The following is a 25,243-nucleotide window of genomic DNA, read 5'->3' as shown; positions in this document are numbered from 1 at the left end:
AAACAAGGTGATCTTTCCTCCAGGACCTGTAGGCACTATTCCGGCTTCAAAGCAGCCAATGTATCTTCCAGAAGTAGATCTCCAACCCCTCGTGCCTCCCAGGAGGCTGGGGGATGGGGCTGAAAGTTCCCTGCTTCTAATCATGGCTTGGTCTTTCTGGTGACCAGCCCCATTCGGAAGCCATCCGGGAGCCTACGGAAAGTCACCTCATTAGCACAAGATGCTCCTCTCCCCCGGGAAATTCCGGGGGACTTACAATCTCTGTCAGGAACCTGGGTCAAAGGTCACATATATATGTTTCTCATTATAAATAAAGCAAACATCAATGTAACCACAATTTCTAAGAAATAGAAACTGCCAATATCTTTGACGTTTTTTGTGTGTCTCTTCTGGAAGTACCCCAAAAGTACTATTCCTTTGCTTGAAGTATCCTCTCCTCGCTTTACCACTTACATATATCTCGTGGGACAATATTACCTGCTTTGGATCTCACAGAACTAAAATCATGCAGGGGCGCCTGGGTGGCTCAGTCGGTTAAGTGTCCGACTTCAGCTCAGGTCTCGATCTCTCAGTCTGTGGGTTCGAGCCCCGCGTCGGGCTCTGTGCTGACAGCCCAGAGCCTGCTTTGGCTTCTGCGGCTCCCTCTCTCTCTCTGCCCCTCCCCTACTCGTGCTCTGTCTCTCCAAAATAAATAAATGTTAAAAAAAATTTTTTAAAGACATAAAATCACGCATAGTATTTATGTATGTGACTTGCTTATGTATGACTATTTTGATCTCCTATTAATAAAATCATCATTGGTATTTACCCTTGACTTGCTTTCTTCATTGAACACTGTGGGGTTTATCCCTACTGCTGTCCATAGTTATAATTCACTAATTGTGGTTAAAGAACAATGGGGCGCCTAGGTGGCGCAGTCGGTTAAGCGTCCGACTTCAGCCAGGTCACGATCTCGCGGTCCGGGAGTTCGAGCCCCGCGTCGGGCTCTGGGCTGATGGCTCGGAGCCTGGAGCCTGTTTCCGATTCTGTGTCTCCCTCTCTCTCTGCCCCTCCCCCGTTCATGCTCTGTCTCTCTCTGTCCCAAAAATAAATAAACGTTGAGAAAAAAAATTAAAAAAAAAGAACAGTATTCTATTACATAAATACTTATAACTTACCTAATTATCTTATTGGATATTGGACTGTTTCCAGTTTTTATTGCAGTGTTTGCGCAAATGCGTTTTACACATCTCCTGCTATTCACATGCGAGAGTCTGGGCTTTTTATGTGCAAATTTCTGTGTTTGAGTTATTAAAAAAAAACACATGTATCTTTGTAATCAGAAATTACTGCAAACAGAAAAGACTCTTCTAGGTTTATTATATCTCTAAACCTCCCCGGGGTAAGTCTGTGTCTAGACTAGTGACGATCAGGACATCTTAACGAGGATATCAGGAGCTGAGAGCAAATGACAGTGAGTGACAGCACAAGAACCTGCTGTTTGGAAACAGACCAACACTGGGACCTTTCCTCTTGGAATAATGCAAGGGGAAAATAGCTGTGAGCCAAGTCGTTGTCCTTGTGATAGGTGTGACCGGGAGAGGGAGAACGTGTGTGTGCCCCACAAGCCCCGCGATGCCAGACCTCCACGTCCCCCAGCATCGGAGGAACAGTGCACCCACATGTGGGCGGTCCCCTCCCGTGCGGGCGGGCTAACACAGAACTCGGAACTGTCCCCCAAACCGACTCTCCCTGCCGTGTTTTCCTCCTTGTCATTGGTGCCATAATTATCCCCTTACTCGGGCTCAGACATTGAGTTATCTTTGCCTCCTGTCTCTCCCACTCCCTCACCCCATCCGTCACCAAGCCCTTAGCTGTTCTCTGTAGTGGCTCTCCAGACTGTCCCTTTAGGGTCCCTTCACCTTGACTCTAGCCCCCACCATCCCCTGCTTCCCACACCTTCCCTTCGTCATTACAGTCCGCACACAAGTACCAATGGAGCCTCCGAAAACACAGAGTTCATCGTTTCCTGCCCAACAGTGGCGATGCCTCTCCCGCCGCGCCAAATATCCAGTTCCGGTGAGCTTCCAGGAACGCTCAAGGCCCTTCAAGATACAGCCCCGCGCTACTCCTGTGCAAATCAGTCTGTAAGCTAAGAGTTGGCCGCTTTCCTGGGTTTTCCCGAGTATCGCAAAGATCTTCACAAAACTAAATTCACAGACGGTCCTTATTTTTGTGGGTTTGTCCTCTCTCTCTCTTCGTCCCGTGTTCAGGTGCCTCCTCTTTTGTTCCTCACATGCCAAAATGCCCTACCTTCTCGACACAATATCTTCTACTGAAGTGCAATTGTCTGGGGTTTCCCTTGAAGCTTAGACACTCTTCACAACCCAAGGGCATGTTCATTTGTGCCATCGTGCATGCGGCCACGACCGTAGGCCAGGCGCTGGGACGAGCGTCAAACGCGCAACTTGGCGTTTAGCAAGTTAACAGAGTTTATTACTGAAGGAGCTGCAATAAATGGAGAAATGATTGAATCTCAAAAACTTTTGATAAATTTAATGAATGATAGATGACTCAGATGAGTGCTGAGCTTAGCCACATACAGAAGCATAAAGCTCTCCAAAGAGACCTGAAAAGATTTAAGTCTAACACCGTTACTTTGTAGATTAAAAAATCAGACTCGGCATGTATTCCAGCGCGTCGGGACTTGTTTTGACTTGCAGCAGCATTACTCTCAACATTGTCTAAACTAATCTTGTTCTAGTGGGCTTAACACATAGAGGAATTCATTACAATGCATTGGCCTAAAAAGAAGGGGCTATTAGTTGGAGTGAAGAAAACCAACGAACGTGTGAAGTCAGTTTTTCATGTAAAATATAAATCCATAAAAAGAGATCTGATTGGGCATAAAATGACATCAAAAGCGAGAGTGTGACCCTGAAAATTAAACCAGGTATAGATGATGTCAATGACCACCCAAGTGAACAGTCCGTGACATGGTCACGATAGAGGTAAGGGCTGTGATTCTAGCCCGGGGGACACGTGCTGGGAGAGGAGTTAACTTCTGAGAGTAACTCACATGTTCTGAAGGACAACTTGAACACAAGGTAAGACTTTTAAAAAAATCTGTGCCATGCATTTGAATGACAGGAGAAAGCAAGGGCTTAGCATTTGTTCTGGTCTTTCCAAGGAAACGGGACAAAAATAGCATGGATTTGAGGAAAACAGTAATTGCTGATGAGAGATGGTGTTTTCTCCATGACCCAGAAACAAAATGTCAAAGTTTGCACTGGAAAATTACAACATTCCCGATATCCCCCCGAAGTACACATGTCAAATCGCAAAGAAAGAGCACGTTGCTTTGTCTCTCTGCCATCCGTGGGATGGTTCAAACCCGAGGTCAACAGTCCATCCATCCCGACATACATACACACACACACACACACACACACACACACACACACACTGAGGGTCGGCGGGATGCTTCACAAAGCGGACAGTTGAACACGATCTGTTGACTTCACTACATGCAGGACCCAGTCACCAAATTTCTCTGACTTTAGCCTTTCCCTGGATGTCTGTGGAAGGCTGGTTATGTGAGGGTATTAGCGAGTATCACACAAAAAAACTGGATTTGTGGTCCGATGCGTTTTGAAAATCCAATCAAATAGGTTCCTTTGTTCCATAATTTATTAAAACTTGCAACGTATATTTGGAAACTTCCGGAAGAGGGAATGGTGTGCAATCTCTTCCAACTATATCCTGCCCCAAACTCTTTTTCCCTCGAGGAGGGTGCAGGACAGTACTCTATAGAATATCCCATAAAGAGCCTTGCTTAATTGAGGCCTTTCCTGCAAATGACTTTTGGAAATTTCAATAAAGCAAATCTGTCACTGAGCCTATTCAAAAAATTATGCTGTTCCTGTGGAAATGATTTCCACCCAAGGCTCGTCTTCAGAGCATAAGACATTTGTTTGGGTGAGTCTAGTCCTTCGATACCAGGTAAGAACAGAATGATCACAGGCAGCTCTTTCCTCCTCTGTATCCTGACATGTCAGCCTGCGAGGACAGGAGCCCAGGAAGGGGGGGGTGACGCAGTGAGTGAATTCAACACATACTGAAGTCTCGAAAGCAGAGAGACAAGCTGTATCCCAGAGAAGAGAGCTGGTGTGTGTGGGGGGGGGGGGGGGGAGGGGGGAGGGGCGGTGGGGGGGGCTACAGGGAAGGGGAGGGTAAAAGGCGCTCCCAAGTCCTCAAAGCCCAGGGTCGCCCCCTAGAGGTGGACGTTGAAAGTGGATGCAAAGCAGAAGGCTGGCTGACCGTCTTCCCATCACCATTGAAAGCCCTCCCCTCCTCCTTTCAATCTCCAGAATATTTTCCTGGGAAATGTTCAAGCCAAGTGATTTCCAATTCTTTGCTACCAATAAAATGGAAGCTAGATGTAACCGGGTTGTCATGGTATAGAATACTAAAAATAAAGTTTGAGAGTGAATTGCTATGCAATTTCTAGCATTGAACTTGGAAGAGGTTGAAAGAATCAGTGACATTGCTCTATCAAAACCGCTTCCAATTCTATCTACTTATTTATGTGCGTGAGGTTTCTTGGCACTTAAATCTACACAAATACAAACAGGGATTAAAATTCATGTTGAACTCTGGCTCGTTCTATACAATAGTAATATTCATCTGTGGAGACTTAAAATAACTGAAAACTGGTTTTATCCATCGTGTTTAGAGATATATTTTCTGTAAAATATTATCTTAATGTTTATAAAGATTTTTAAGCATTGAGGAATGTTTTTGTAATAACTGGAAACAAAAACCCTTAGAATTGCAATATGTAAGTGCATACATACATTCTTTTTGCAGGAAGGCATAATAGGGTGAGAAATGATTTTCAAATGCAAACGTATATTAGGATAAAACTTTGGGGGGAAGTGGAATAGAGACACTAGTCCAAGGAGAAAAAGAAACAATGCGAGAATTTTGACTCCTGAAGAAGATCTTGTCTTGTATTTAAACACGTGTGATCATGGCTGTCAAACCGGGTTGATATTCCAGTGGATGGATGTACTTAAGAGAATAATGAAATAATTTTGTGTGAAATTTTATTTTACAGCCATTTGAACACATAACAAAAATTTTAGATGCCAACTTAAAAAAATGTGGGCAGATATATGATTTTTCAAAGTCCTTGAAGGAGATTATTTGAAGTTTATTTTCTTTAAAACAGCCCGACGTGGGGCTCGAACCCACGAACCGCGAGATCATGACCTGAGCTGAAATCAAGAGTCGGATGCCTGACTGAACCACCCAGGTGCCCCCAAAGCTTATAATTCTTAAACAGCGTGATGTCTTACCTTGTCAGCCCATGTGCAGGTTACCAATTGCTAAGTAGGAAATCACCCCAAACTGAATGCCACAAACAGTATTTATATGTTATATCATATATGTGTATATATATATATATATATATATATATATATATATATATGACATTCTTCTTACAGTTGCGGGGTTGACTGGGCTCAGTCAGGTGTCCTTACTCAGGGTCTTGCATGCAGTTGTGGTCAGATGGTGGCGGGGTCTGGAGGCATCTCACAGGGTTTCTCACTCACATGTCTGGTGGGTGACAGATGTCGTGTCAGCTGGGATGGCAGTCACTACCAGGATGGCAATACCTACACCTGGTCTCTCTCCGCTGCTTGGGCTTCTTCACAAAATGGCAGGTATGTTCCAAGGGTGAATGTCCTGAGACTGAGAGAGGACGGGAGAGAGAGAGACAGAGACAGAGAGAGAGAACCAGGCCGGAGTTGTATGACCTTCCGTGAACGAGCCGTGAATGAGCCTTGCGATTCACAGAGCTTCTCTTCTTTTGCGTTCACAAACTCCAGCCCAGGTTCAAGGGCAGAAGACGGACCCCCACCCCTTGTCACTGGTGTGGCAAGATTCTAGAAGAGCACGTGGGACCAGAATATTTTTGCAGCCATTCGCAGAACACACAAAGTGCCATACAGATCACTATGGGGACCAGGAAGACAAATACTGTCCTACGACACCATCATGGCAGAAGACAGACGGAAGAACAACTCTGCTGGGTGCATCGTAGCCTGATTTTAAGGAACCGATCTTCCTCCAGGGCGGGAGGATTCTAGATCGCGTGCTGGAGCTGAATGGATCCGTCGCTTTGCTTCTGGTGACGCTGATGGCCACTTAGTGCAGGGACCTGCCCGTACCTCCCGGGGAGTGGAGGCACCCGGTGAACCCCGCCTCCTGCCGCTCTTCCGCGGCCTCGACCTCAGCTCTGTGTTCCTCGAGGCTCCCGTGAGGGTAGCGTGGGGCCGGAACCTGTCTTGGGTGAAACTATTTGAAGTCAAGTGGATATTCTCCTTCAACATTGAAGCCTTCAGCGTACTTTCCGTGTGGGATCGCGTCCATTTGTCCCCCCGGAATGATTTTCACTTGGTTGGAACATGTCAGTTAAAATTTACACCCTCACTATAGTGAAAAAAAGATGTAAAAAATAGAAATGGCTTTCTTTTCAGACACTGTCACCATCTTTCTCTTGCATATGGCTTCCAGCAAGAGGTTTGTGTGTTTTTTTTTTTTTTTCCTTCCTTCTATTTCACTGATGATTTGGCTATGGAATCTCAGAAAACTTGGGCCCTTGCCTATAACTAAGAATGTAAAGGCCTTACACTGAAAATGTGGAAGTGTATAAAAAATCTTCAATATATATACTATTTTCAGATTGCATATCAACATAACATTTAGGATTCAAGTCGCCTATCTTTATCTGTGTAGATGCCACATCAGAACTACCACCTTCCTATGTATAAATGGGTGGAAATGGCCCAAGAGCCGCTTTCAACACTTCCAGAACTTTGATCTCTTTCTCTGCTTAACTACTTCAAGGGTGTCACTTTCTATGATGGGACTGGAGAACGCTATCCATTGTGTGTGTTTCCGGTAATTAAAATATTTCCTCCTAGACAAGCTGCGTCCGTCGTATAGCCGGGTGGGGGAAGCGCTTCTCAACTTTATCCTCGGCGATGACACCTCGCCATTCCGTGTGTTGTTAGAATAATCATTTCAAGTCCAAAACGATTTAGCAGTATGGTTTTAGATCTAGTTACCTAATCTTTCAGATATGCCAAAATTCTCTCTGCCATCGTGGAAGTGGAGATATTATTTACTGCGTTGGCCCAAGGTTCTATCTCGGACTGGGTGTTCAATCAGCTGGGAGTGATAGTTGGGAAAAGGGAAACGATCTAACGAGGGATGATGTTCTATGATGTGTGGTTACTTAATATGCTTTTTTTTTTCCTTTGGTTAAGAAGCCAAGTTAAGTGCGGTCTGGTTAATAAGTTTGAAGTATATTGGCTATAACTAAGAAAGACACATATAAACCATTGACATCTAGACATCTCAGCAGCTGGAGAAAATGCCAGCATAATTCCTAAATTGAGAGTTTTAGTGACAAAGCAAGATATGCCTGGAGGAGTCACACAGCCAAAATTATCCCTGCCATTTCCACCAAATGTTTCCAAAGAGCTTCTAAAATGGTGCCTGCGGTAAGGAGTTAGCCATTTCCCACTTGTAGGACCTACGGAGGATTATAGCTTCTGCTCAGGTTTTGAAGTCTCTTGATTTGCACCGGCAGCACAGGACTCGGGACACCCAGGCTGGCTCTGATCCCGCCCCACCCCAAAGCCCAAGGTGTCTAATGAAAAGAGCTTGTGTCGCCAACTTCCAAGATGGCCTCAGTAATCGCCCACTCCTGGTGCCCACACCCCACACCCCATGCCCTTGTGGTCCCTCCCATTGTACCAGGGTTGGTCTGAATGACCCACCGTGGTGCTATGTCACTTCTGAGCTTTTGCCCTGGACACTCTCTCTCTGTCTCACTCTGGGGGAAGCTGGCTGACATGTTGTGAGCACCCCTCTGGAGAAGCCCATGTGTCAAGGAACTTAAGACCTTCGGCCAACAGCTGGTGAGGAACAGAGGCCAGCAGCAACCACGTGAGCGAGTCTGAAGCTGATTCCCCAACCTGGGCAAGCCTTGAGGTGAGAAACTTTGAGTCAGAGCCACCCAAGTAAGCCATTCCTGATTCCTCACCCTCAGAAACTGTGCAAGGTCCTACACATTTGTTGTCTTAAGCTACTAAGTTTGGGGGTACTTTGTTATACAGCAGTGTGGGACTAACACATAACTAAAGTTCTATTTTATCACTTCTTTAAAAAAAATTTTTTTTAATGTTTATTTTTGAGAGAGAGACAGTGTGAGCAGGGGTGGGGGTGCAGCTCGAGAGAGGAAGACACAGAATCTGAAGCAGACTCCAGGCTCTGAGCTGTTAGCATAGAGCCCAACGTGGGGTTGGACCCACGAACTGTGGGATCATGACCTCACAGCCGAAGTTGGATGCTTAACCGACTGAGCCACCCAGGAGCCCCTAAAATTCTATTTCAAATCCAAGACTTGGTGAGAGCCCGCGGTGTCTCTCCTCTGAGCGGCGTGGATTTCGAGTCGTACAGGAGAGGCCACGGGGTGCCAGAGCCCGGTGCACCCATCAGGGTCCAGTCCCAAACTTTAGCGGAAAGAATAAAACTGTTAACTAGGTATAAAGTACTAACTCAGTAACCGAAAAAAGCAAAAGCAAAGAACAGTCAGGCATCACAGAGGTGGTCACCGCAGGAAGCATTTCCACACTTGGACCGAGGACACAAAGCGGGCGGCTGGAATTAACCCTCAGAAGCTCTAAGAAGGGGGTGACCCTCACTGGTGTGGGGGCCTCTGAGCTGGAGGAGGGTGCCCTGGGCCTGGCCCCCAGATCCCCCTGAGGACCAGGTGCTGCTTGCTGGGGCTGCAATCAGTGCGGGGAGGGCAGGGGTGGGGTGGGGGGGGGGGGGTCGGCCAGCTCTCCAGGTGTTGAGAAGCTGCAAACAGCCTCCAGGTGCTGCGGGAAGGCTGGGTGGTGGGCGTGGCTTCCGCGAGTCGCACTCCTGCGGGTGCCCTCTGTCGTCCCCTCCCCGCCTGCAGGTGCCCTTTCCCACTCCTACTGGCCACCCAGAGGCCGCCGTGCCGCAGAGCAACCAAACCCCCAAAGCTGAGCCTGGTGGGGCGGGCTCGGAGCCCAGAGACAGTAACTTCAACCCTGGCTCACCTTGCAGCCTTTCCTTGCTTGATTTCTCCTCCCAGCACTTACCTCCCTCTCATATGACGGAATTTACCTGTATATGGTCCGTGTCTCACTGCTGGAACTCGGGCCAGGGGTCCCCGTCTGTCTGGTTTGCTGGGTCCGCAGCACTTAGAACGATGTCTGGCACACAGGCGGCACTCGATAAATGTGCAATAACTGAGTTAATGAACGTAGCCCCTTTGGCACATCGGAGATCGTTCCCCGGAAAGAAGCGTCTCCTGTGTTAGCAGGACGCAGCGTGGTCCTCACAGACCGCAGAGCCCTGGATGAAAACGAGCACATGTCCTGCTGCGTAGCCCTGTCCCTGTGTGGTTTGGGGTTGCTTCCTCATCAGATGGAATTCTCGGGGGCAGCCCTCCAGGGCTCATACGTACTTCGGGATGATTCTCAGAAGTCACCGTCAGCTACAAAACCAGGGCCTCACACGCTTGTTCAGAAATTGCTTTCCCAGTCAAGACATTTTTAAATTGGATTGACTCAACCAGTATGGATTACCTTTAAATTTGAGGGTTTTTGCTCCTTCAAATATTTCACTTTAGGGGCCCAGAGTTTCAGTTAAGCGTTTCTGGAATATTTTTTTCCCCTGGTAGGCTTTGGCAAATTCCGGTAAAATTAGAACCTTAAGAAGGGCCTTTCCCTTTTCCTTTCTTGATAGAGCTTCCGGAGGACTTTCTGAGACATGAAAGTTTGAAGGAATGCGTGCATTTTTAAGAACTTTCTTCCGGAACCGATGGAACTTATTTAGAAGACTGTATGTTTAAAACATACCTTACAGCATTGTTTCTAGGTGGAAACTTACTTAAAACCAGGACCATATTCTACAAGGAAGGCGTAATCACACATGCGGAAATATACATACTGTTCTCCTCTGCTCATGACCGTGGGGAGGACAGACAGGCCCCCGGGGCATTTCTGGGCCTCGTGGACTTTTTCTCTGCCGCCTGTCGGTGAGACTCATGACAGGTATCCTGCACGCAGAGCGCTGTCTCTGAAAGGCAGCTGAGCCGGGTGACAGAGGAGAGTTCATTTGCGCTACAGGTCAAGGTAGATCTCGAGGGAGGGAACACGGAAGTCGAGCCACGTGGCAGGAGGGCAGAGACTTTGGAGAAGGGAAGGGCTCTGTGCCAGAGTAAGCATAGCACGGAGTCTCTCTGACCCGCGGCTCCAAACATAGAGGACATTTCCAGACATTTCCAGAGCATTTCCAAACACAGAGGACGGTCCTGTGCCCATCACTCAGCGGGGATGCTAGCGGCATTTGGCCGTGCCTGTGTCGTGTGTCTCACTCCCCTTTCCTTTGGACTATTTGAAAGCAAATACGAGACACCTCACGTGTAAATACGTCAGTACGCATCTTAAGGGACAGGGTCATTCTCCCATTTCACACGGACCCAACCAATCCTTTAACATCATCCGATGCCCCGCGTTCATTCGCGTTTCTCCAATTGTCTGAAACTGTTGCCTGTTGAGAGTCGAGGAAGCTGAATGAGACTCACTCATTGCACTTGGCTGTTCCATTTCCTATGTCGTCTTCCTTGAGGACAGCTCTTCCCCCGTCCTCCCCACGAGCTCTGCTTTAATATCATTGCCGTGTAGACAAAGCTGGGTCAGTCGTCCTGAGGAAGTCCCCATTCTGGGCTTCTGCCCGCTTCCTTGGGATATAATTTCACTTGCTCCCCAACCCCCCACCCCCGTTTCCATAGACAAGAAGGTTAGATCTGAAGGCTTTGTATTACTTCAGATTGGGTTATTAGAAATAAATGTTTTCCTACAAATGTTTCACGAGTGATGCTGTGTCCCTCTGACTGCACGCCAGGAAGCATCTCCTGGTCCCTCGTCTGGATTTTTAGTGACTGACCCAGGGGTTCAAGCAATCATTTCCTTATAAACAGCCAGATCATTTCATTATCGACTCCCCCATCAATCTTTCACCTAATGATTCCACTCAACATTGATGACCGTTGCCTGAATCAGCAACTATGTGATATGTCGCAGTCCTTGCATTCCCTGGAACTTGGGGGCTGCAAAATGGTTTGTTAATTTTGTCTTTTACAGTTTTCTGACATACAACTCGTACTGGGAAGGCAGGGTGAACGCTTTTTAATTTCCCTTTAATTATCAATTTTTAAAATGAGTTGGTGCCCTAGAATCTTCCATTGGGACCCAAAGAGTTTTATTCTATTTTTGTCATCTCTTTATTTTTGTCTATCTTTATCATTTTTACTTCCTGTCCTGGACTGGGCATCAGTCCTTTCTCCAAGGAATGTTGCTTACTTCTTGTGGTTAATGGTATCGGAGAACACAAACTGATTTTAAGGGGGTGCTTATTACTACCAAGTTATCATAGCTTCTAGGCATTTTCAGTGGAATGCTAGAAAAATATTTTTAAAAAAAAAATTTTTTTTTTCAACGTTTATTTATTTTTGGGACAGAGAGAGACAGAGCATGAACGGGGGAGGGGCAGAGAGAGAGGGAGACACAGAATCGGAAACAGGCTCCAGGCTCCGAGCCATCAGCCCAGAGCCTGACGCGGGGCTCGAACTCCCGGACCGCGAGATCGTGATCTGGCTGAAGTCGGACGCTTAACCGACTGCGCCACCCAGGCGCCCCAGAAAAATATTTTTTTAAGAGAAGTGAGTTTCAATGGATATTGTCAGTTCAAATATAAGAGTTCTGGGCTTTTAATTCTTTAACTTTTATTTGTATCTAATCTCTCTGACACTGAAAGAGATTAAGTATAATTACTTCTTTGCTTATCTTATATATTTACCGGTTTAAAGATAACAATATCAAGATTATTACTAACTATGACAACTAAGTGAACTTCATGGTTTCTTTGCAGCTCTTTTTAAAAAAATGTTTATTTACTTGAGAGAGAGAGAGAGAGAGAGAGAGTTCGAGCAGAGGAGAGGGGCAGAGGGACAGAGGGAATCCCAAGCAGGGTCCACTCCCAGTGTGGAGTCCCACGTGGGGCTCGATCCCACGGCCCTGGGATCATGATCTGAGCCGAAATCAAGAGTTGGACTCTCAACCGACTGAGCCACCCAGGAGCCCCCTCTTTGCAGCTCTTTCTGTCCTTAGAACATCTCCACTGGGCATGTCGAGTAAAACTTCTGTGTCCTAAAGTCAGCTGGGATAATAATTCTTTTCTTGATATGGGTATACAACCAACCTGAGATATGACTAGGTACACCTGCTCTACTTTTAAAGTTGTGTATATTGCTTTTTTCTTTGATTAAAAACATTTCCATTACAATCAAAACTATATGACAAGATACATTTAGAAACATCACATTTCTCCCCCCTCCTCCATCAATAGCCATTTCAATTGGTTTTTGGTTTATCTTCTATTTCTCTACAAATGTAAACAAACACGAATCTCTACGTGTATAGTATGCCTTTCTTCTGACACGACAGCCCGTTCCCCACATGGCGATGCTCTCTCCACTGGGCGTTATACCCTGGAAAGCACACAGCTCTCCCTGTCACGACGCTGCTCATGAATGTGCGGTAGAATTTCCAGCCAACCCCCTACTGGTGGGCGTTTGTTTCCAATCATTTACTATTAAAAAAAAATGCCAGGGCCCCTGGGTGGCTCAGTCGGTTAAGCGGCGGACTTCGGCTCAGGTCATGACCTCACGGTTTGTGGGTTCGAGCCCCAAGTCGGGCTCTGTGCTGACGGCTCCGAGCCTGGAGCCTGCTTCAGATTCTGTGTCTCCTTCTCTCTCTCAAAAACAAATAAGCATTAAAAAAAATTAAAAAAATAATAATGCCACGTGTTAACTTGAGGCATAAACTAGTTCCTATTTTGCAAGTGTAACTTTGGGATAGATCCCTTGGGTGGGACAGCTGGGTGAAACTGTCAATGCACGCAGAATCTTGCGGGCTGGTGTCCAGTTCCCCTGCACATTTTATCGTGAACGATGGACAAGACCGTTCCCCTCACCCCCGGTCTTAACAGAGTGCACGGTCATTTTTGCACTTTTGTCCATCTGCTGGGTGAGAACTGGTATCTCATGTGGTTTCTTTCCACTTGCTGTTATCTCCCTACGAATGGAACGGACCATCTATTTGTACGTGTAAAGGCCACTGTATTACCTGTGAACTCTTTCCCTTGTGTTGAAGGACTTCTTCTTTTCCAGATTTAGGACATATGTGTGTGTGGCCCATTGGCTTGACTAAAGGCTTGTGTGATGCTTAGGCATGTCTAATGTTCAAGTTCGAGTTGCCTCTTGGCTGTGATGCACACCCTTCCATTGCCATGACCTTCAGTAGAGACTGCCTTATGTGTTGGACTTTTCCATTCCATCCTTGATTTCATCTCTTTGAGATCTCTATCTCTCAGTGCTGTGTTCTGGGTTATTTCCTCGGCTCCATCTCTGAGTTCATGAATTCTCTCTCTAGTAGCTTACACATTTTTGTGTGTGTGGCAAAAATACACGTAACGTAAAAGTTGCCATCGTAATTGTTTTTCAGCGTGTCGTTCAGAGGTATTAAGTACATTCGCACTGTTGTGTATGCAACCATCACGGCCATCTGTCTCCAGAACCCTCTCATCCTGCAAAGCTCCTCCTTCCTTCTCCCCTCCCCCAGGCCCTGGCAGTCACCCCTCTACTTTCTGTCTCTGTGATTTTGACACTCTAAGTACCGCATATAAATGGAATCACATAGCATTTGTCTTTCTGTGACTGGCTTATTTCACTTAGCAGAATATCCTCAAGGTTCATCTTAGAGCAGATGTTGGAATTTCCTTTCTTCTTGAGGCTAGTGTTTCACTGTATGTAGACACCACATGCGGCTTATCCACTCGGTCTGCTGACGGACACGTGGGTTGCTTCCGTGTTTTAACTACCGTGAATAATGCAGCCATGAAAACGGACACAAAAAGTCTCCTCGAGACCCTGCCTCAATTCTTTTGGGTACATACCCAGAAGTGGAGCCGCTGGAACATACGGGAAATCTATTTTTCAATTCTCTTGAGGCGACGCCATGCTTACTGTTTTCCACAGCGGCTGTATTATTTTACATTCTCACGAACGGTGTACAAGAGTTCCAACTTCTCCACGTCCTCCCAGCACTTGCTATTTCCTGCTTTTTTTTTTCTCTTTGTGATAGTAGCCATCCTAATGGGTATGAGATGTCATTATGGTTTTGATTTGCATTTCCCTGATGATTAGGGATGTGGGGCATCTTCTCGTGTTTTACTGCCCGTACCTAGATCTTCTCTGGAGATAGGCTTTTCAACTCTTTTGCCTATTTTTGAATTGTTTCTCTTTGTGTTGTTGAGTTTTAGGAGTCCTCCGTATATGGTGGCTATTAATCACTTATCCAACGTATGATTTGCAGAGATTTTCTCCCATTCTGTAGGTTGCCTTTTCACTCTCTTGATGGTGTCCAGTGAGGCACGGTTGTAAATTTTCACAAAGTCCAATTTGCCCACTTTTATTTTTGTTGTTGTTTTATTTATATTTTGTTGCCTGTGCCATGTCCTATCCAAAAAATCATTGCCAATTCCAAAGTTGTGAGGCTTATGCCACATGTTTTCTTCTAAGACTTTTATAGGTTTAGCCATTACATGGAGGTCTTGGATGCATTTTGAGTTAGCTTTTGTCTATGGTGTTAGAGAAGGGTCCAACTTTGCTCTTTTGCATGTGGATGTCCGGTGTGTTGAAAAGACCAGCCCTTCTCTGTGGTGGGGTCTTGGCATCCTTGTCGAAAATCCTTTGACCGGGGCGCCTGGGTGGCGCAGTCGGTTAAGCGGCCGACTTCAGCCAGGTCACGATCTCGCGGTCCGTGAGTTCGAGCCCCGCGTCGGGCTCTGGGCTGATGGCTCAGAGCCTGGAGCCTGTTTCTGATTCTGTGTCTCCCCCTCTCTCTGCCCCTCCCCTGTTCATGCTCTGTCTCTCTCTGTCCCAAAAAAATAAATAAACGTTAAAAAAAAAAATTAAAAAAAAAAAAGAAAATCCTTTGACCATGTATGTGAGGGTTTATTTCTGGGTTCTCTAGTCTGTTCCATTGGTCAATACGTTTGTCCCTCTACCAGAACCACACTGTTTTGACGGCTGTAGCTTTGTAATAAGTTTTGAAACCAGGAACTGTAAGTTCTCCAACTTTGTTCCTCTTTCTCAAGAAAGCTTTTGCTGTTCAGGGTCCCTTAAGATTCCATCTAAATTGTAGGATGGATTTTTCTATTTCTGTAAAAGATATCACTGAGGTCTTCACGGGGATTGCCCTGAATCTGTAGTTTGGGTGGTATTGAAATGTTAACAATATTCAAGCCTCCATTTCATTGAGCGTGGGATGCCTTTTCGCTTATATACGTCTTCTTTAATTTCTTTTTGCCGTGTCTTATAGTTTTCATTGTGCAAGTCTTCCTCATCCTTGGCTAAATTAATTCCTAGGTATTTTATTCATTTTGATGCTATTGTAAATGGAATTGTTTTCTTAATTTCCTTTTCAGATTGTTCGTTGTTAGCATGTAGAAAATCTCCAGTAGTTTTTAATCTGGGTTTTAACCTTCCACTGAGTTTTCAATTTCGGTTAACTGTACCTTGCGATTTTCTTATGTTTTTAATTCGTTCTTCTATTTCTTTTCTCGAATCATTTTAGTTATCCTCACCTTTGAGCCTCTATAGTTCTTTGGTTTCTAATCTTTCTCTTCATTGTATCTACTGAATCTTTCTTTCACCGAAAATTGGTTTTCAGTAGCATCTAAAGTTTTTAATTGTAAACTTACTTTCAGCAAGCCATTAAACAGGAGGATTTTGTGTGGTTAGTCTTGAGGGCTTCTCTCTCTGGAGAACTTTTGCCCTTGCTCCTGCCAAACACCCCAGGGGCATCACCAGCCAGGAACCATTTTTATGTTAATTTATCAGCATTAGAGTTTTGCAGACTGTCTGTGTCCCATGGATTTAAATCTCCACTCCCTGCGAGGGCAGACCCGTGGCTCTAAATTTTCAAGGGAGATGTTTCTTTCCCCTCCTGACCTCAGGCTGACAGGCTTCCCCAAGATCGTCCAGGATGAGTAATTTAGTCTACACACTGACATGGCAGGCCTTCAAGAGTGGTTTCCCTGCCAATGTCCTGCTTCCCGTGGGGGTGAAACCTCGCCTCCGATTCCTGTTGGGTCAGTGGCCCCCGTGCCGGGCTTGGTACCCCCACTCAGGAACTGCCACCAGACGTGGCCTGATTTTTAATAGCAAATGATTGGAGACAAGCCAAACGCGCCAGTGTTCAGCTCTCTGTCCACACGTCTCTGCAGACTTCCCCCGGTTCCTGCCGTCGGGGGGGCAGTGAGGGGCGGTTCTCCTCCAAGTGACTCCATGGTCAGCACTAAACCAAATACCTGTTGGGCTTCTGGACAAATCTTGCCTCTGTCTCAGGTCACCTTTATGAGGAAATAGACGTTTGAGGCCTTAGCAGAACCATCACCCGGGAAAGACAGTCAGAGCCTGGAGACTCCCTTCCAGTAGCAGAGGGCATTAGGAATCAGAAGGGCGTGTGGTGAGTCAGGCTGACACGGATTTGGATTGCCCTGGCGCTGTGCACCCACAACATGGAAACCCCATAAATATCCTTGAACAACAACAAAAAAGCTCCAGGAAACAGGTGTTTAGTGACTATAGGTTACTATTTCCTAGTAACGTCTACATCGTTGTCCTCAGAAGTCTTCCCCATTTGAGTAAAACACTGGACGGAGTCTGTCCACGGACTGCCGCATGCCCTTGGTCACTCCCTTGGTGTCTCTGAGGACAGCTTCTGTAGGATGGAGAGACCACATGTTTGCCTAACTTTGAAGATGTATCCGTGGCTTTGAGAACTAAAATGTAAACTGACCCACACATTTATCGTTTGAGGTTAGTGTGACCTTGATTCCAAAACCAGATAAGGACAGCACAAGAAAAGAAACCACAGGCCCCAATGTACTCTAGAACATTCCAAGTACAATACTGGCTAACAGAATCCGACAGTGTGTGTAAGAAGTAATCATACGTCATGTTCAAGTAGGATTTATTACAGAATAAATGCAAGGCTGATTCACATCAGAAAAATCAGTGTTAAGACTCTAAAGAAAAATAGTATCAATAAATAGAATACATATATTTTACCAAATTCATTCCCGAATTGTGAGTCAAAATCCCCCCAAAACAAAAAACAGCTAACAATTAAAGGGTTCTTCCTAAAATTGATCAAGACTACACAACACCACAAAATCCTAGAGCCGGGTCATGCATCATGGAGAAAGTCTGACTTGTTTTCGTTAAGATCTGGAATAAAACAAGGACGCTCCCTCTCCCCTAGTCCTTTAACGCAATATCGGAGGTCGTGGTTGAGGTTATTCAGAAGAAATAAAAACACATTTAAAGATCTAAGGAAAAGAAGCGAAAACACGCCGGCTTTCATTCGACTTCACAACTCACTTTTCTCCACAATCCAGTTGTAGTCTCTCTGCTCCCGGGAGGTCAAGTCTGATGCTTTTATTAACATCCAAGACAGCGCCTAGTGGCAGTGGATACTAATCTGCAAAAGGGGATCCTATCTAAGTTAGGAAGTAGGTAAGAAGACGAAATAAGAAGAAAACAGAGTGGAAACGACTGTACACATGCTAGAGAGGCTCTCTTTCCTGATAATCCGTTTTCAGAAGGCAGTTTCTCCGTGCCGTTTCCCCCCTCCCCACCAAGCTCCAGCTATCGCCCCTCGGCCTCCCAGCGCCCCGAAAACCCCGCTCGCGAGCCGCCTTCCTGGCGCCGGCCAGCAGGTGGCGCCCGACCTCCACCGGCCGGACCCGGACGAGTGGCCGGAGCTGCGCCGCCGAAAGCCTCCTCCGAAAGGTGCCGCTTTTCCTGGACGGTGCTGCTACTCTGGGTCGTCGTCCAAACGTTGCAAACGGTCCCCGGCTTCCAGGGACCGCGCAGGTGCTCGAGAGCCCCACCCCGGCCGCACCGCTTCCTCTGGAAAGCCTGCGAGCCCTTGCACAGGACCTGCCGTCCGGGTCTGATCCTCTCGCCGGTCCGAGCGGACCACGAGAGGCTGGGGGCGACCGGGAGCCGGCGTCCGCGCCCCCACCCTGTCGTCCCCGGAGGACAGGATGGGGTGGGAGCGGGAGCGGGGGGGGGGGCAGCGACCCGTCCTAGTGCTTCCCGCCCCCGCCCTGAGCGGAGCGGCTCGTCGCGCGGGGCGCTGGGCGGGCCGGCGACAGGTGGCCGGACATCAGGTGGCAGGTCCGAAGGGCGGCCTGCGCCGGCACGCCCCGCCCAGGTGTGGCGGGCAGAGCCGGCGTCCCCGTCGGTACGATTATCAACAACAACGACGACCCCGGTCAAAGCACGTGCTCACCTGCGGCGCGGACGCCGGGCCGGGCGCGGGTGGCGTCGGAGGCTGCCCCGCCCGGGTCCCCGGCGCCGCCACCCGCCCCCCCCCGGGAGGAAGCGGGGTCGGGCGCGACCGCCGCAGAGGACGCGGGAGCCGGGCGAGGTTGGGCCGAGAGCCCGAGGCCGCCCCTCCGCACCTGGCCCCGCGCTCTCCGTGACGGATTCCAGGTCAGGGCCGGAAACGCCACCACCGCCAGCGCAGACAAGGTGGCGCCACCCAAACACCTGCTGGGCTGGGCCTGAGAAAGTGGCCCCAGGTGAGACACCCATCCCCACCCGCCCGTCCTCCGCACCTTACTTCTCCGCTCCCGTCCACCTCGGGCCGGCCTTCCAGAACCTCCCACCCCACCCTCACACACCTCAGGAAGTGTCTTCCTTCCAGTTTGGGAATTTTCGCATACGTACGAATTTTAAGTATCTGTCCGCGTCAACTACCTGTTTTAAAGCAGGAGCCAGAAGCTGCCAGGTGAGGGCTACATGGAAACAGCGCGCTGGTACTTTTTCTGTGACTTAAAAGGCCTTTCTCCCCTCCCTCCCTCTTTTCCTTCCCAGGGCAGTCCAGGGGTGCAGTCAAGGGTGAAGGGCGATTTAACGGCCACCTGTCTTGGAAAGTGGGCTCCGCCCAGGCCCTGTCTCCAGGAGCCTGGGCGAGCTCCAGGTGAGAAGGTACAGGGGAAGCTTGGGGAGGCCGGGAGCGCCCGGGGCCATACTGCGGCTTGAGTTCCTACAGGCAAACAGTCACTGGGAGCAAGCAGTTAGCACCCAGGGGTCTTTTCGCCCTTCCCCTGACTCTTTTAAGTCATGTCCCCAACTACAAGCAGTTTCATATACTCCAAAAGTGTCTGAACACCTACTCAGCCAAGTAGTCCTTCCAGACTCATTTATTGTGAATGCTCTAACTCCTAGGAGTCACCGTCACAGCAACTCCTTGGTTTGAAACTCAGCCCCAAGGCACAGAACTACTATTTCCTTGCGGGACTGAGACTTCTGTTTACAGCCTCCCCAGCCCGGTCAGCTCTCTTAAAACACATTAGCGCTTTGCCCCCAAAGTGCTCGCACCGGAGCACACATCTGATAAGAAGGAGTTTCTTCTGCATACAAGTCCCAAGGCTTAGGGGGTGGTGGCAGTGATGGTTAAATCGAGTGGAGACAGAGAGAGAGATCTTAAAAACCATTCAGAATTCAGGTATTGACTTCAGACATGTTTATTATCATCTTATACAGTCTACATAAATTTGAACTTGTATTTATTTGGGTTCAGTTATAACATAGCATAATAAAAATCAAAGCACTGGTCCTCTGAAATAAAGCAGGCAATCACCATTCAATAAACACACGATTTATTTTGTATAAAAGGGTTAAGTTTACAACTAAACTTTTATAAAAAGTTTAGCATGAATAAGTACATCATTACACTTTGTATGCAGAAATATACATCTCTGCCACTATACAAGAAAACTCTAATTAAAGAGTTCACAAGGTTTCACTCAATATATATATATATATATTTATATATAAATATATACACAGCATTCAGTAGGCTTGCGTCAAAAAGGTAATTTCTGACCAAAAGACTTCATTTAAGTAACTGAATACTGGATCCTTCTGGTATTCACGCTCCACCTTTGAAAAAAGGCAAAGTCTGCTTAAATTGGGAAATTCCTTGTGATTTTAAACGTTTTCGCTCCCCATGGTGGGAATAGTATATAAAGAAAACCTTCCAACTGCAGAAAGGGCATTTAAAAGTCTTTTTCATAAATAACTAATATCACAGTCCAGGTCAGAGAACACCCTGGGGAAGATGATCATTCTTAGTTCTCCTTCCATTTTTTAAAAAGGTCCATTCAACTTGTTGTTCTCCTTGTGAAATGGTTGAAAAATAAGTTCAGCGCGTTAAAAGATCCTGCGGACTTGTTGTTGTGCAAAGAAAAGAAAAGTCATGACCACCTGCAAAAGATCGGGGGAGAGGCGTGTTTTAGGAGAACGGAACCTAAGGGCAGAGGCGGGCAGACTGGCGCCACGAGGAAGCCGCAGTTTGAACATTTAACCACCAAACACTCAAAGATTGGGCAAACCCTGGCGTCCAGATGCAACACACACACTCGGCCTCCACAGCGAAAATTAAACATTAAAACAGCAGAGACTCCGGGGAGAAACTTCCCAGCGCAATCTCCTAGTTGGATCTCCAACAGCAGTGCTCAGGGGCGCCAGTCTGCTTCTTGTAACAATTATTTGATTGAAAACAGCCCTTTAGTTAACAGATAGGGAAGTCGGAATCCCACATCACAGGGTCTGAGGCGCAGGCAGGCAGTGCTGGGCTGGCCGAGTCTCAGGAGGGCTGAAGTTTTAGGGAAGGAGGAGCTCTACGGAATTTGTGGTGATAAGATTAATTACGTGGAGGTTAGTACCTCATAGTACCAGAGCACCAGTACGAGAAAGCCAGGCGTTCCGTGTGTGGCAGAAGCCAGTATGCATTTTCCCCAGCCGCCTTCACACTTAAGTTACTGGTATTTTGTTTTGTTTTTTGCGTTTAAAAGGAAAATGTTCTGTGATCTGGAGTAATCAGAGCTAGAAGCCCCTTCATAGCTCGTAGGCACAGGCAGTGTGCTACGTGCAATACGACTTAAGAACACATTCATTTACAAAATCCCCAATTTTGCAGATACACAAATGAAAACACTCTCTCTCTCTCTCTCTCTCTCTCTCTCTCTCTCTCTCGCTCTCGCTCTCTCCAAGAGGCGGTGTCCGGACGGGAGGCACAAGCTAACACTCACCGTTTATTCAGCCACAGAGCGCTTTGCTGTCATTTGACATTAACTCAGACGGGAATTCAGACGCCTGCGAGAGAAAGGGGATACACGGCGATGTTAGACAATCTTAAGGAGAAAGGGCTTTTTTTTTTTTTTTAAAGTAATCCATAGAACAGCAAGTTTCATTACACACGTTTTATGCTACAATCCGAATCAAAGACAGATGCATTAACGTGTCAGAACTTATCAGCAATTTCACGCACCGCTCGATCTATAGCAGATTTGCTTTTTTTTTTTTAATTTTTTTTTTAGTTAATTAGCTCATCGGTAAGTCACGGACTGCGGCCGTCTCGACAATGGGTCTGCGAGTGGCAGCCCAGGCGATGACTGGGGTGCGCGGCAGCGGGCGGGGGCACCGGGAGCAGGTCTTACCTGCAAGGACAGGATGCTGATGTCCGTGTTGAGGGTGGTCAGCGGCGTCCTGGACGCCTGGCTCTGTCCAGGTCGCTGGTGGTGCAGGCTGACAATAGTGGGGTGCGAGTCCAGGGCGATCTGCAGGTCCAAGATGTAGTCGATGACGTGCTGCAGGATTTCCATCTTGCTCACCTTCTTGTTCTGGGGGATGCTGGGCACCAGCTCCTTGAGCTTGGAGTAGCAGTCGTTCATGTTGTACAGCAGGCTCATCGGGTCGTCCACCGGGGTTTTGCTCCGGGAGATGCCCAAGCTGTGGTCCGAAAGGCTGTTTTTCCTAACGGACCTCACCGGACTGAAGGCTTTCATGCTGACCGGGCGGGGAAGGAGAGACCGGGAGGGAGCGGGCTGCCCAGGAGCTCAGGCCGCCGCCGCCTGCGGAGCTTCCTGCGCTGGGCACCAGGCTCGGCTCAGAATGAAGCCGGGAGCCTGGCGGGGCGGCTTTTATCGGCACTCGCCGGGGGCACACGATCCGGGTTCCTTGCGTTCCCATTGGTGGAAGCCGGCGCGTCCATCAGGCCGCGCGGGCGCCCCCATTGGCGGTCGCGGGCGCGGGGCGAGCGCTCGGTCCTTCCGCGTTCGCAGCCAATCCCCGCGGTGTGGGCGGGGCGGGCGCGAGCCCAGCTGGGGTGGTAAATAGAGTACAGTAAGCGCGGGGCAGGAGGGGAGCAGAGGGCCGCGGAGGAGGGGAGGACGGAGGAGGCCAGGGGGAGGAGGGGAAGGGGGACCCCAGGAGTCCAAATGTGCATCTTTATTCTAATTCCAGGGGTGAGGCAGTACCCTCGCTCTAGGGTGTCCCTTGACGGAGCCTTCCACACCCTGGAGGTTTCAGCAGCCCTAAAACCACAGCGACACCGGCAGGCTCTGCACAGCAGAGGGAAAGTCACCGTTCACTGCGACCCGCGGAATGTCATCGGATAGAAAGCATTGCTGAAGAAAGTGAAAACGCAAATAAGTTTGCCATTGACGAGAGACGTGCGTAGAGTTCGGTCTCCAGATGAGGCTAAGCTATGTCAAAACAAAACAAAACAAAGCAAAGCAAAACAAAAAGCACCCACGCGCGCCCTCCACGACAGGTTTAGTGTGGGATCGTGCAACTCGGAGCAACACGGGAGGCATTATTGTAAACTCAGTAAACTGAGTACTTCTTGGAAACCGTGCTGATCGCTATGGAGCTCTGAGAGGCAGGACACTTTCGGGGTTCCTTTTCTAGAACAGGCAGGGCTATTATAATGATCCTATTAATCGGAAATCATTAGGAACATTTGCATAGCGAAGCTGTATTTACATACACTGCCCTTGAGAGGCTGCCGGTCTGTGCCTTGCAGTGTGGGTGGCAAAGTAATGTGATTAATTATGCACAAATCCTGATTTCTCGTGCCACATTCCAGCACTGATAGTATTTTTTAAGTTTTGCGAAAGGGAGGTGGCTCTAGCCATTGACCGAAGTCTTCCCACTTAAAAAAAAATTGTTATGTATGAGGTTTGAAATCCTTTCAGCCCTAGGACTGGATGCAGCTTCAGGTTTTTGGTTTGTTTGTTTTTTTCCTTTTTTCCCTCTGTAAATCTTTGGGAAGTTCTTCCTGCAGTCTAAAGTTTGCAGCTTATTTAAATACCTTCCAGTTAATTCACACATAATTCTGATTTAACTGAGGACTACAGTAAATCAGCTGTGTTTTGAAAATCCCATTTCCCTAGGAATACAAGACAGCAGAAAACCCGAGAAAAATGTAATATCTGTAAGTCCCCTGTTTACTTTTTCCCTCAATCTTCACCTTCTTTGCGTTTAAGAAAAAGGAAGGGGGCAGATCAGAAAAGAAGCAAAGCTTAGTAGTGGGGAACCTGCATTTCCCCCTTCAATTAATCATTAATTTCTCGGCTAGTGGGCCAGCCTGTCTCTTGGACGCCCGCCCGAGCCATGCGCCTGCCCCAGGGTATCTCTTCGGCCAGGCGGTTTGGTGGTGGGTGCTGAGGTGGATGCCGCTTTCAGAAAACCAAGTCACTTTATTTTGGAGCATGGAGGTGGACGCTTTCCCAAACCCGCCGAGAAGTCTGCTGAGGGCCTGGCCCCGGAGAGCTGCCTACGACTGTGGTCCGGACAGCGTTCGCTTGACCACCTCTCCTCCGATATTAAGTCTGGAAATGATTTAATGCCGAGCCCCCCCACGGTGCGGGCCTTTTGATGTACTTTGTGTGCCTGTGTTTCTGTCACATACGTGCCACAGTGGAACAGATTTTGTTTTGACACTATTTTGGTTCATGATGTTATACTTTGACTATTTTACAATAATAGCCAATGTCAACAAACATCTTTGGGATTCTCAAATTATTACTTGTGATTCTTGGACATTGCGGCTCTGTGATACTGACGCATTCCTAGCTTTTTCCAAGGACACCGTATGTTAACATCCGTGCCAGCCTCATTATCCCAACAGCCAGGCTCTGGGCTGGTTCGTAATGAGCGTTGTACGCTATTACTTTACACACTCGCCGAGTTGATGAAGGCAGTGTCTTCTCCCAGGATCATCTCTGTACCCTGATGTAGTAAAACTGCTAAATATGGTGAAAGTTTTGTGGTTTCTTTCTTCAGCTGCCATGGCAGCGTCCAGTCGGCCCGATCGCGTTGAATTCGACCGGCACGCCACCCGGTTCCACGTCCATTTAAAGATCATTTTAAGGGGATTACGAGGCTGAAGAAGTTAATGATTTAAAAAAAAGAAAAAAAAAAAAAGGCCCGAGTTCTTCGTACGTCGGTCTCAGCAAGCCCAATGCGAAATTACCTTTAAAATGATGTTTCCGTGCAGAAAGGGGTGTGGGAGCATTTTCGGGGTGGGTTACAAGGCACTGAAAAAATCTGTCAATCGGTGTCTCTGTGGGTTTGCATGGGAGGCCTCTGAAGTTCAAATGGTCCCAGCTGCAGAAAGGGCCCTGGACTTGCTCGATCCGTGGGTGGTGGGAAGGTGCGAAGGGCTTCCGGTGGGGGTGGAGACACCGTCCCCTCGGCTCACTCGCTGGGACGCCCCCCACTTAAAGCCACACGCCTACCCTGGAGGCTCCCCTAGCCGGGCTCCGGGGCTCGCTCACTCAGTCTCCATCCCGGCCCGGCCGGCGGCTCCCGGCGCGTCCGGCCCCTCGCCGTAATCGGAAGCAGCTCCGGGCCGGGCGCGCCGGGCCTCCGGGCCGCCTTTGCAATCCCCGCGTGATGCAACGGGGGGCGGGAGGAGCCTGCGGGGGGCGGAGGGGGGGGGGGCAAGGCCCTCCCTGCACATCTGGCGCAATTGGGAGCGCTCGCCTTTCTTCCCCCTGGTTTTGTTCTCACAGCTGTGTCCATTCCGCCCGTGACCCCCCGAGTGATCCCTGACAGGTGATGAATTGGCGGCGGCGGCGGCGGCGCGCGGGCCAGGCCGCGGCGGGGCCGGAGCCGGAGCCCCGGAGCAGACTCTCTGGCGCCAGGCGCGTGACGCCGCCCATT

At 48.2% G+C, this 25,243-nt stretch overlaps 2 protein-coding genes across 2 annotated transcripts; one reads left to right on the top strand and one right to left on the bottom strand.

The window, feature by feature from the left end:
* The first annotated feature begins 2,024 nt into the window (after positions 1-2,024).
* On the top strand, positions 2,025-24,339 carry LOC147582209 (uncharacterized). The gene is made up of 4 exons (XM_086699886.1): positions 2,025-2,126; positions 6,202-6,401; positions 17,861-18,807; positions 22,538-24,339. The coding sequence occupies exons 1-4, from the start codon at positions 2,025-2,027 to the stop codon at positions 22,690-22,692; spliced, it is 1,404 nt and encodes a 467-aa protein (XP_086556012.1). The 3' UTR covers positions 22,693-24,339.
* On the bottom strand, positions 19,740-22,197 carry ID2 (inhibitor of DNA binding 2). The gene is made up of 3 exons (XM_025927361.2): positions 21,733-22,197; positions 21,325-21,388; positions 19,740-20,497 (listed from the first exon to the last, which is right to left on the bottom strand). The coding sequence occupies exons 1-2, from the start codon at positions 22,078-22,080 to the stop codon at positions 21,332-21,334; spliced, it is 405 nt and encodes a 134-aa protein (XP_025783146.1). The 5' UTR covers positions 22,081-22,197; the 3' UTR covers positions 19,740-20,497; positions 21,325-21,331.
* Positions 24,340-25,243: the final 904 nt, after the last annotated feature.

This window comes from Puma concolor, chromosome A3, assembly GCF_028749965.1.
Source record: "Puma concolor isolate L17-30 chromosome A3, mPumCon1.1.hap2, whole genome shotgun sequence".
NCBI lineage: Eukaryota > Metazoa > Chordata > Mammalia > Carnivora > Felidae > Puma > Puma concolor.
This window is presented reverse-complemented; position numbering and strand designations above follow the sequence as displayed.

Excerpts from the sequence above, each read along its gene's own strand:
- LOC147582209 (XM_086699886.1), top strand. The coding sequence starts at position 2,025 with ATGCCTCTCCCGCCGCGCCAAATATCCAGTTCCGGTGAGCTTCCAGGA. Across the intron at positions 6,402-17,860 it reads GCCTTCAGCGTACTTTCCGT|CTCCAGCTATCGCCCCTCGG; the intron begins GTGGGATCGCGT and ends CTCCCCACCAAG. Across the intron at positions 18,808-22,537 it reads GCCTGAGAAAGTGGCCCCAG|GGGTGAGGCAGTACCCTCGC; the intron begins GTGAGACACCCA and ends TTCTAATTCCAG.
- ID2 (XM_025927361.2), bottom strand. The coding sequence starts at position 22,080 with ATGAAAGCCTTCAGTCCGGTGAGGTCCGTTAGGAAAAACAGCCTTTCG. Across the intron at positions 21,389-21,732 it reads TCAGCATCCTGTCCTTGCAG|GCGTCTGAATTCCCGTCTGA; the intron begins GTAAGACCTGCT and ends TTTCTCTCGCAG.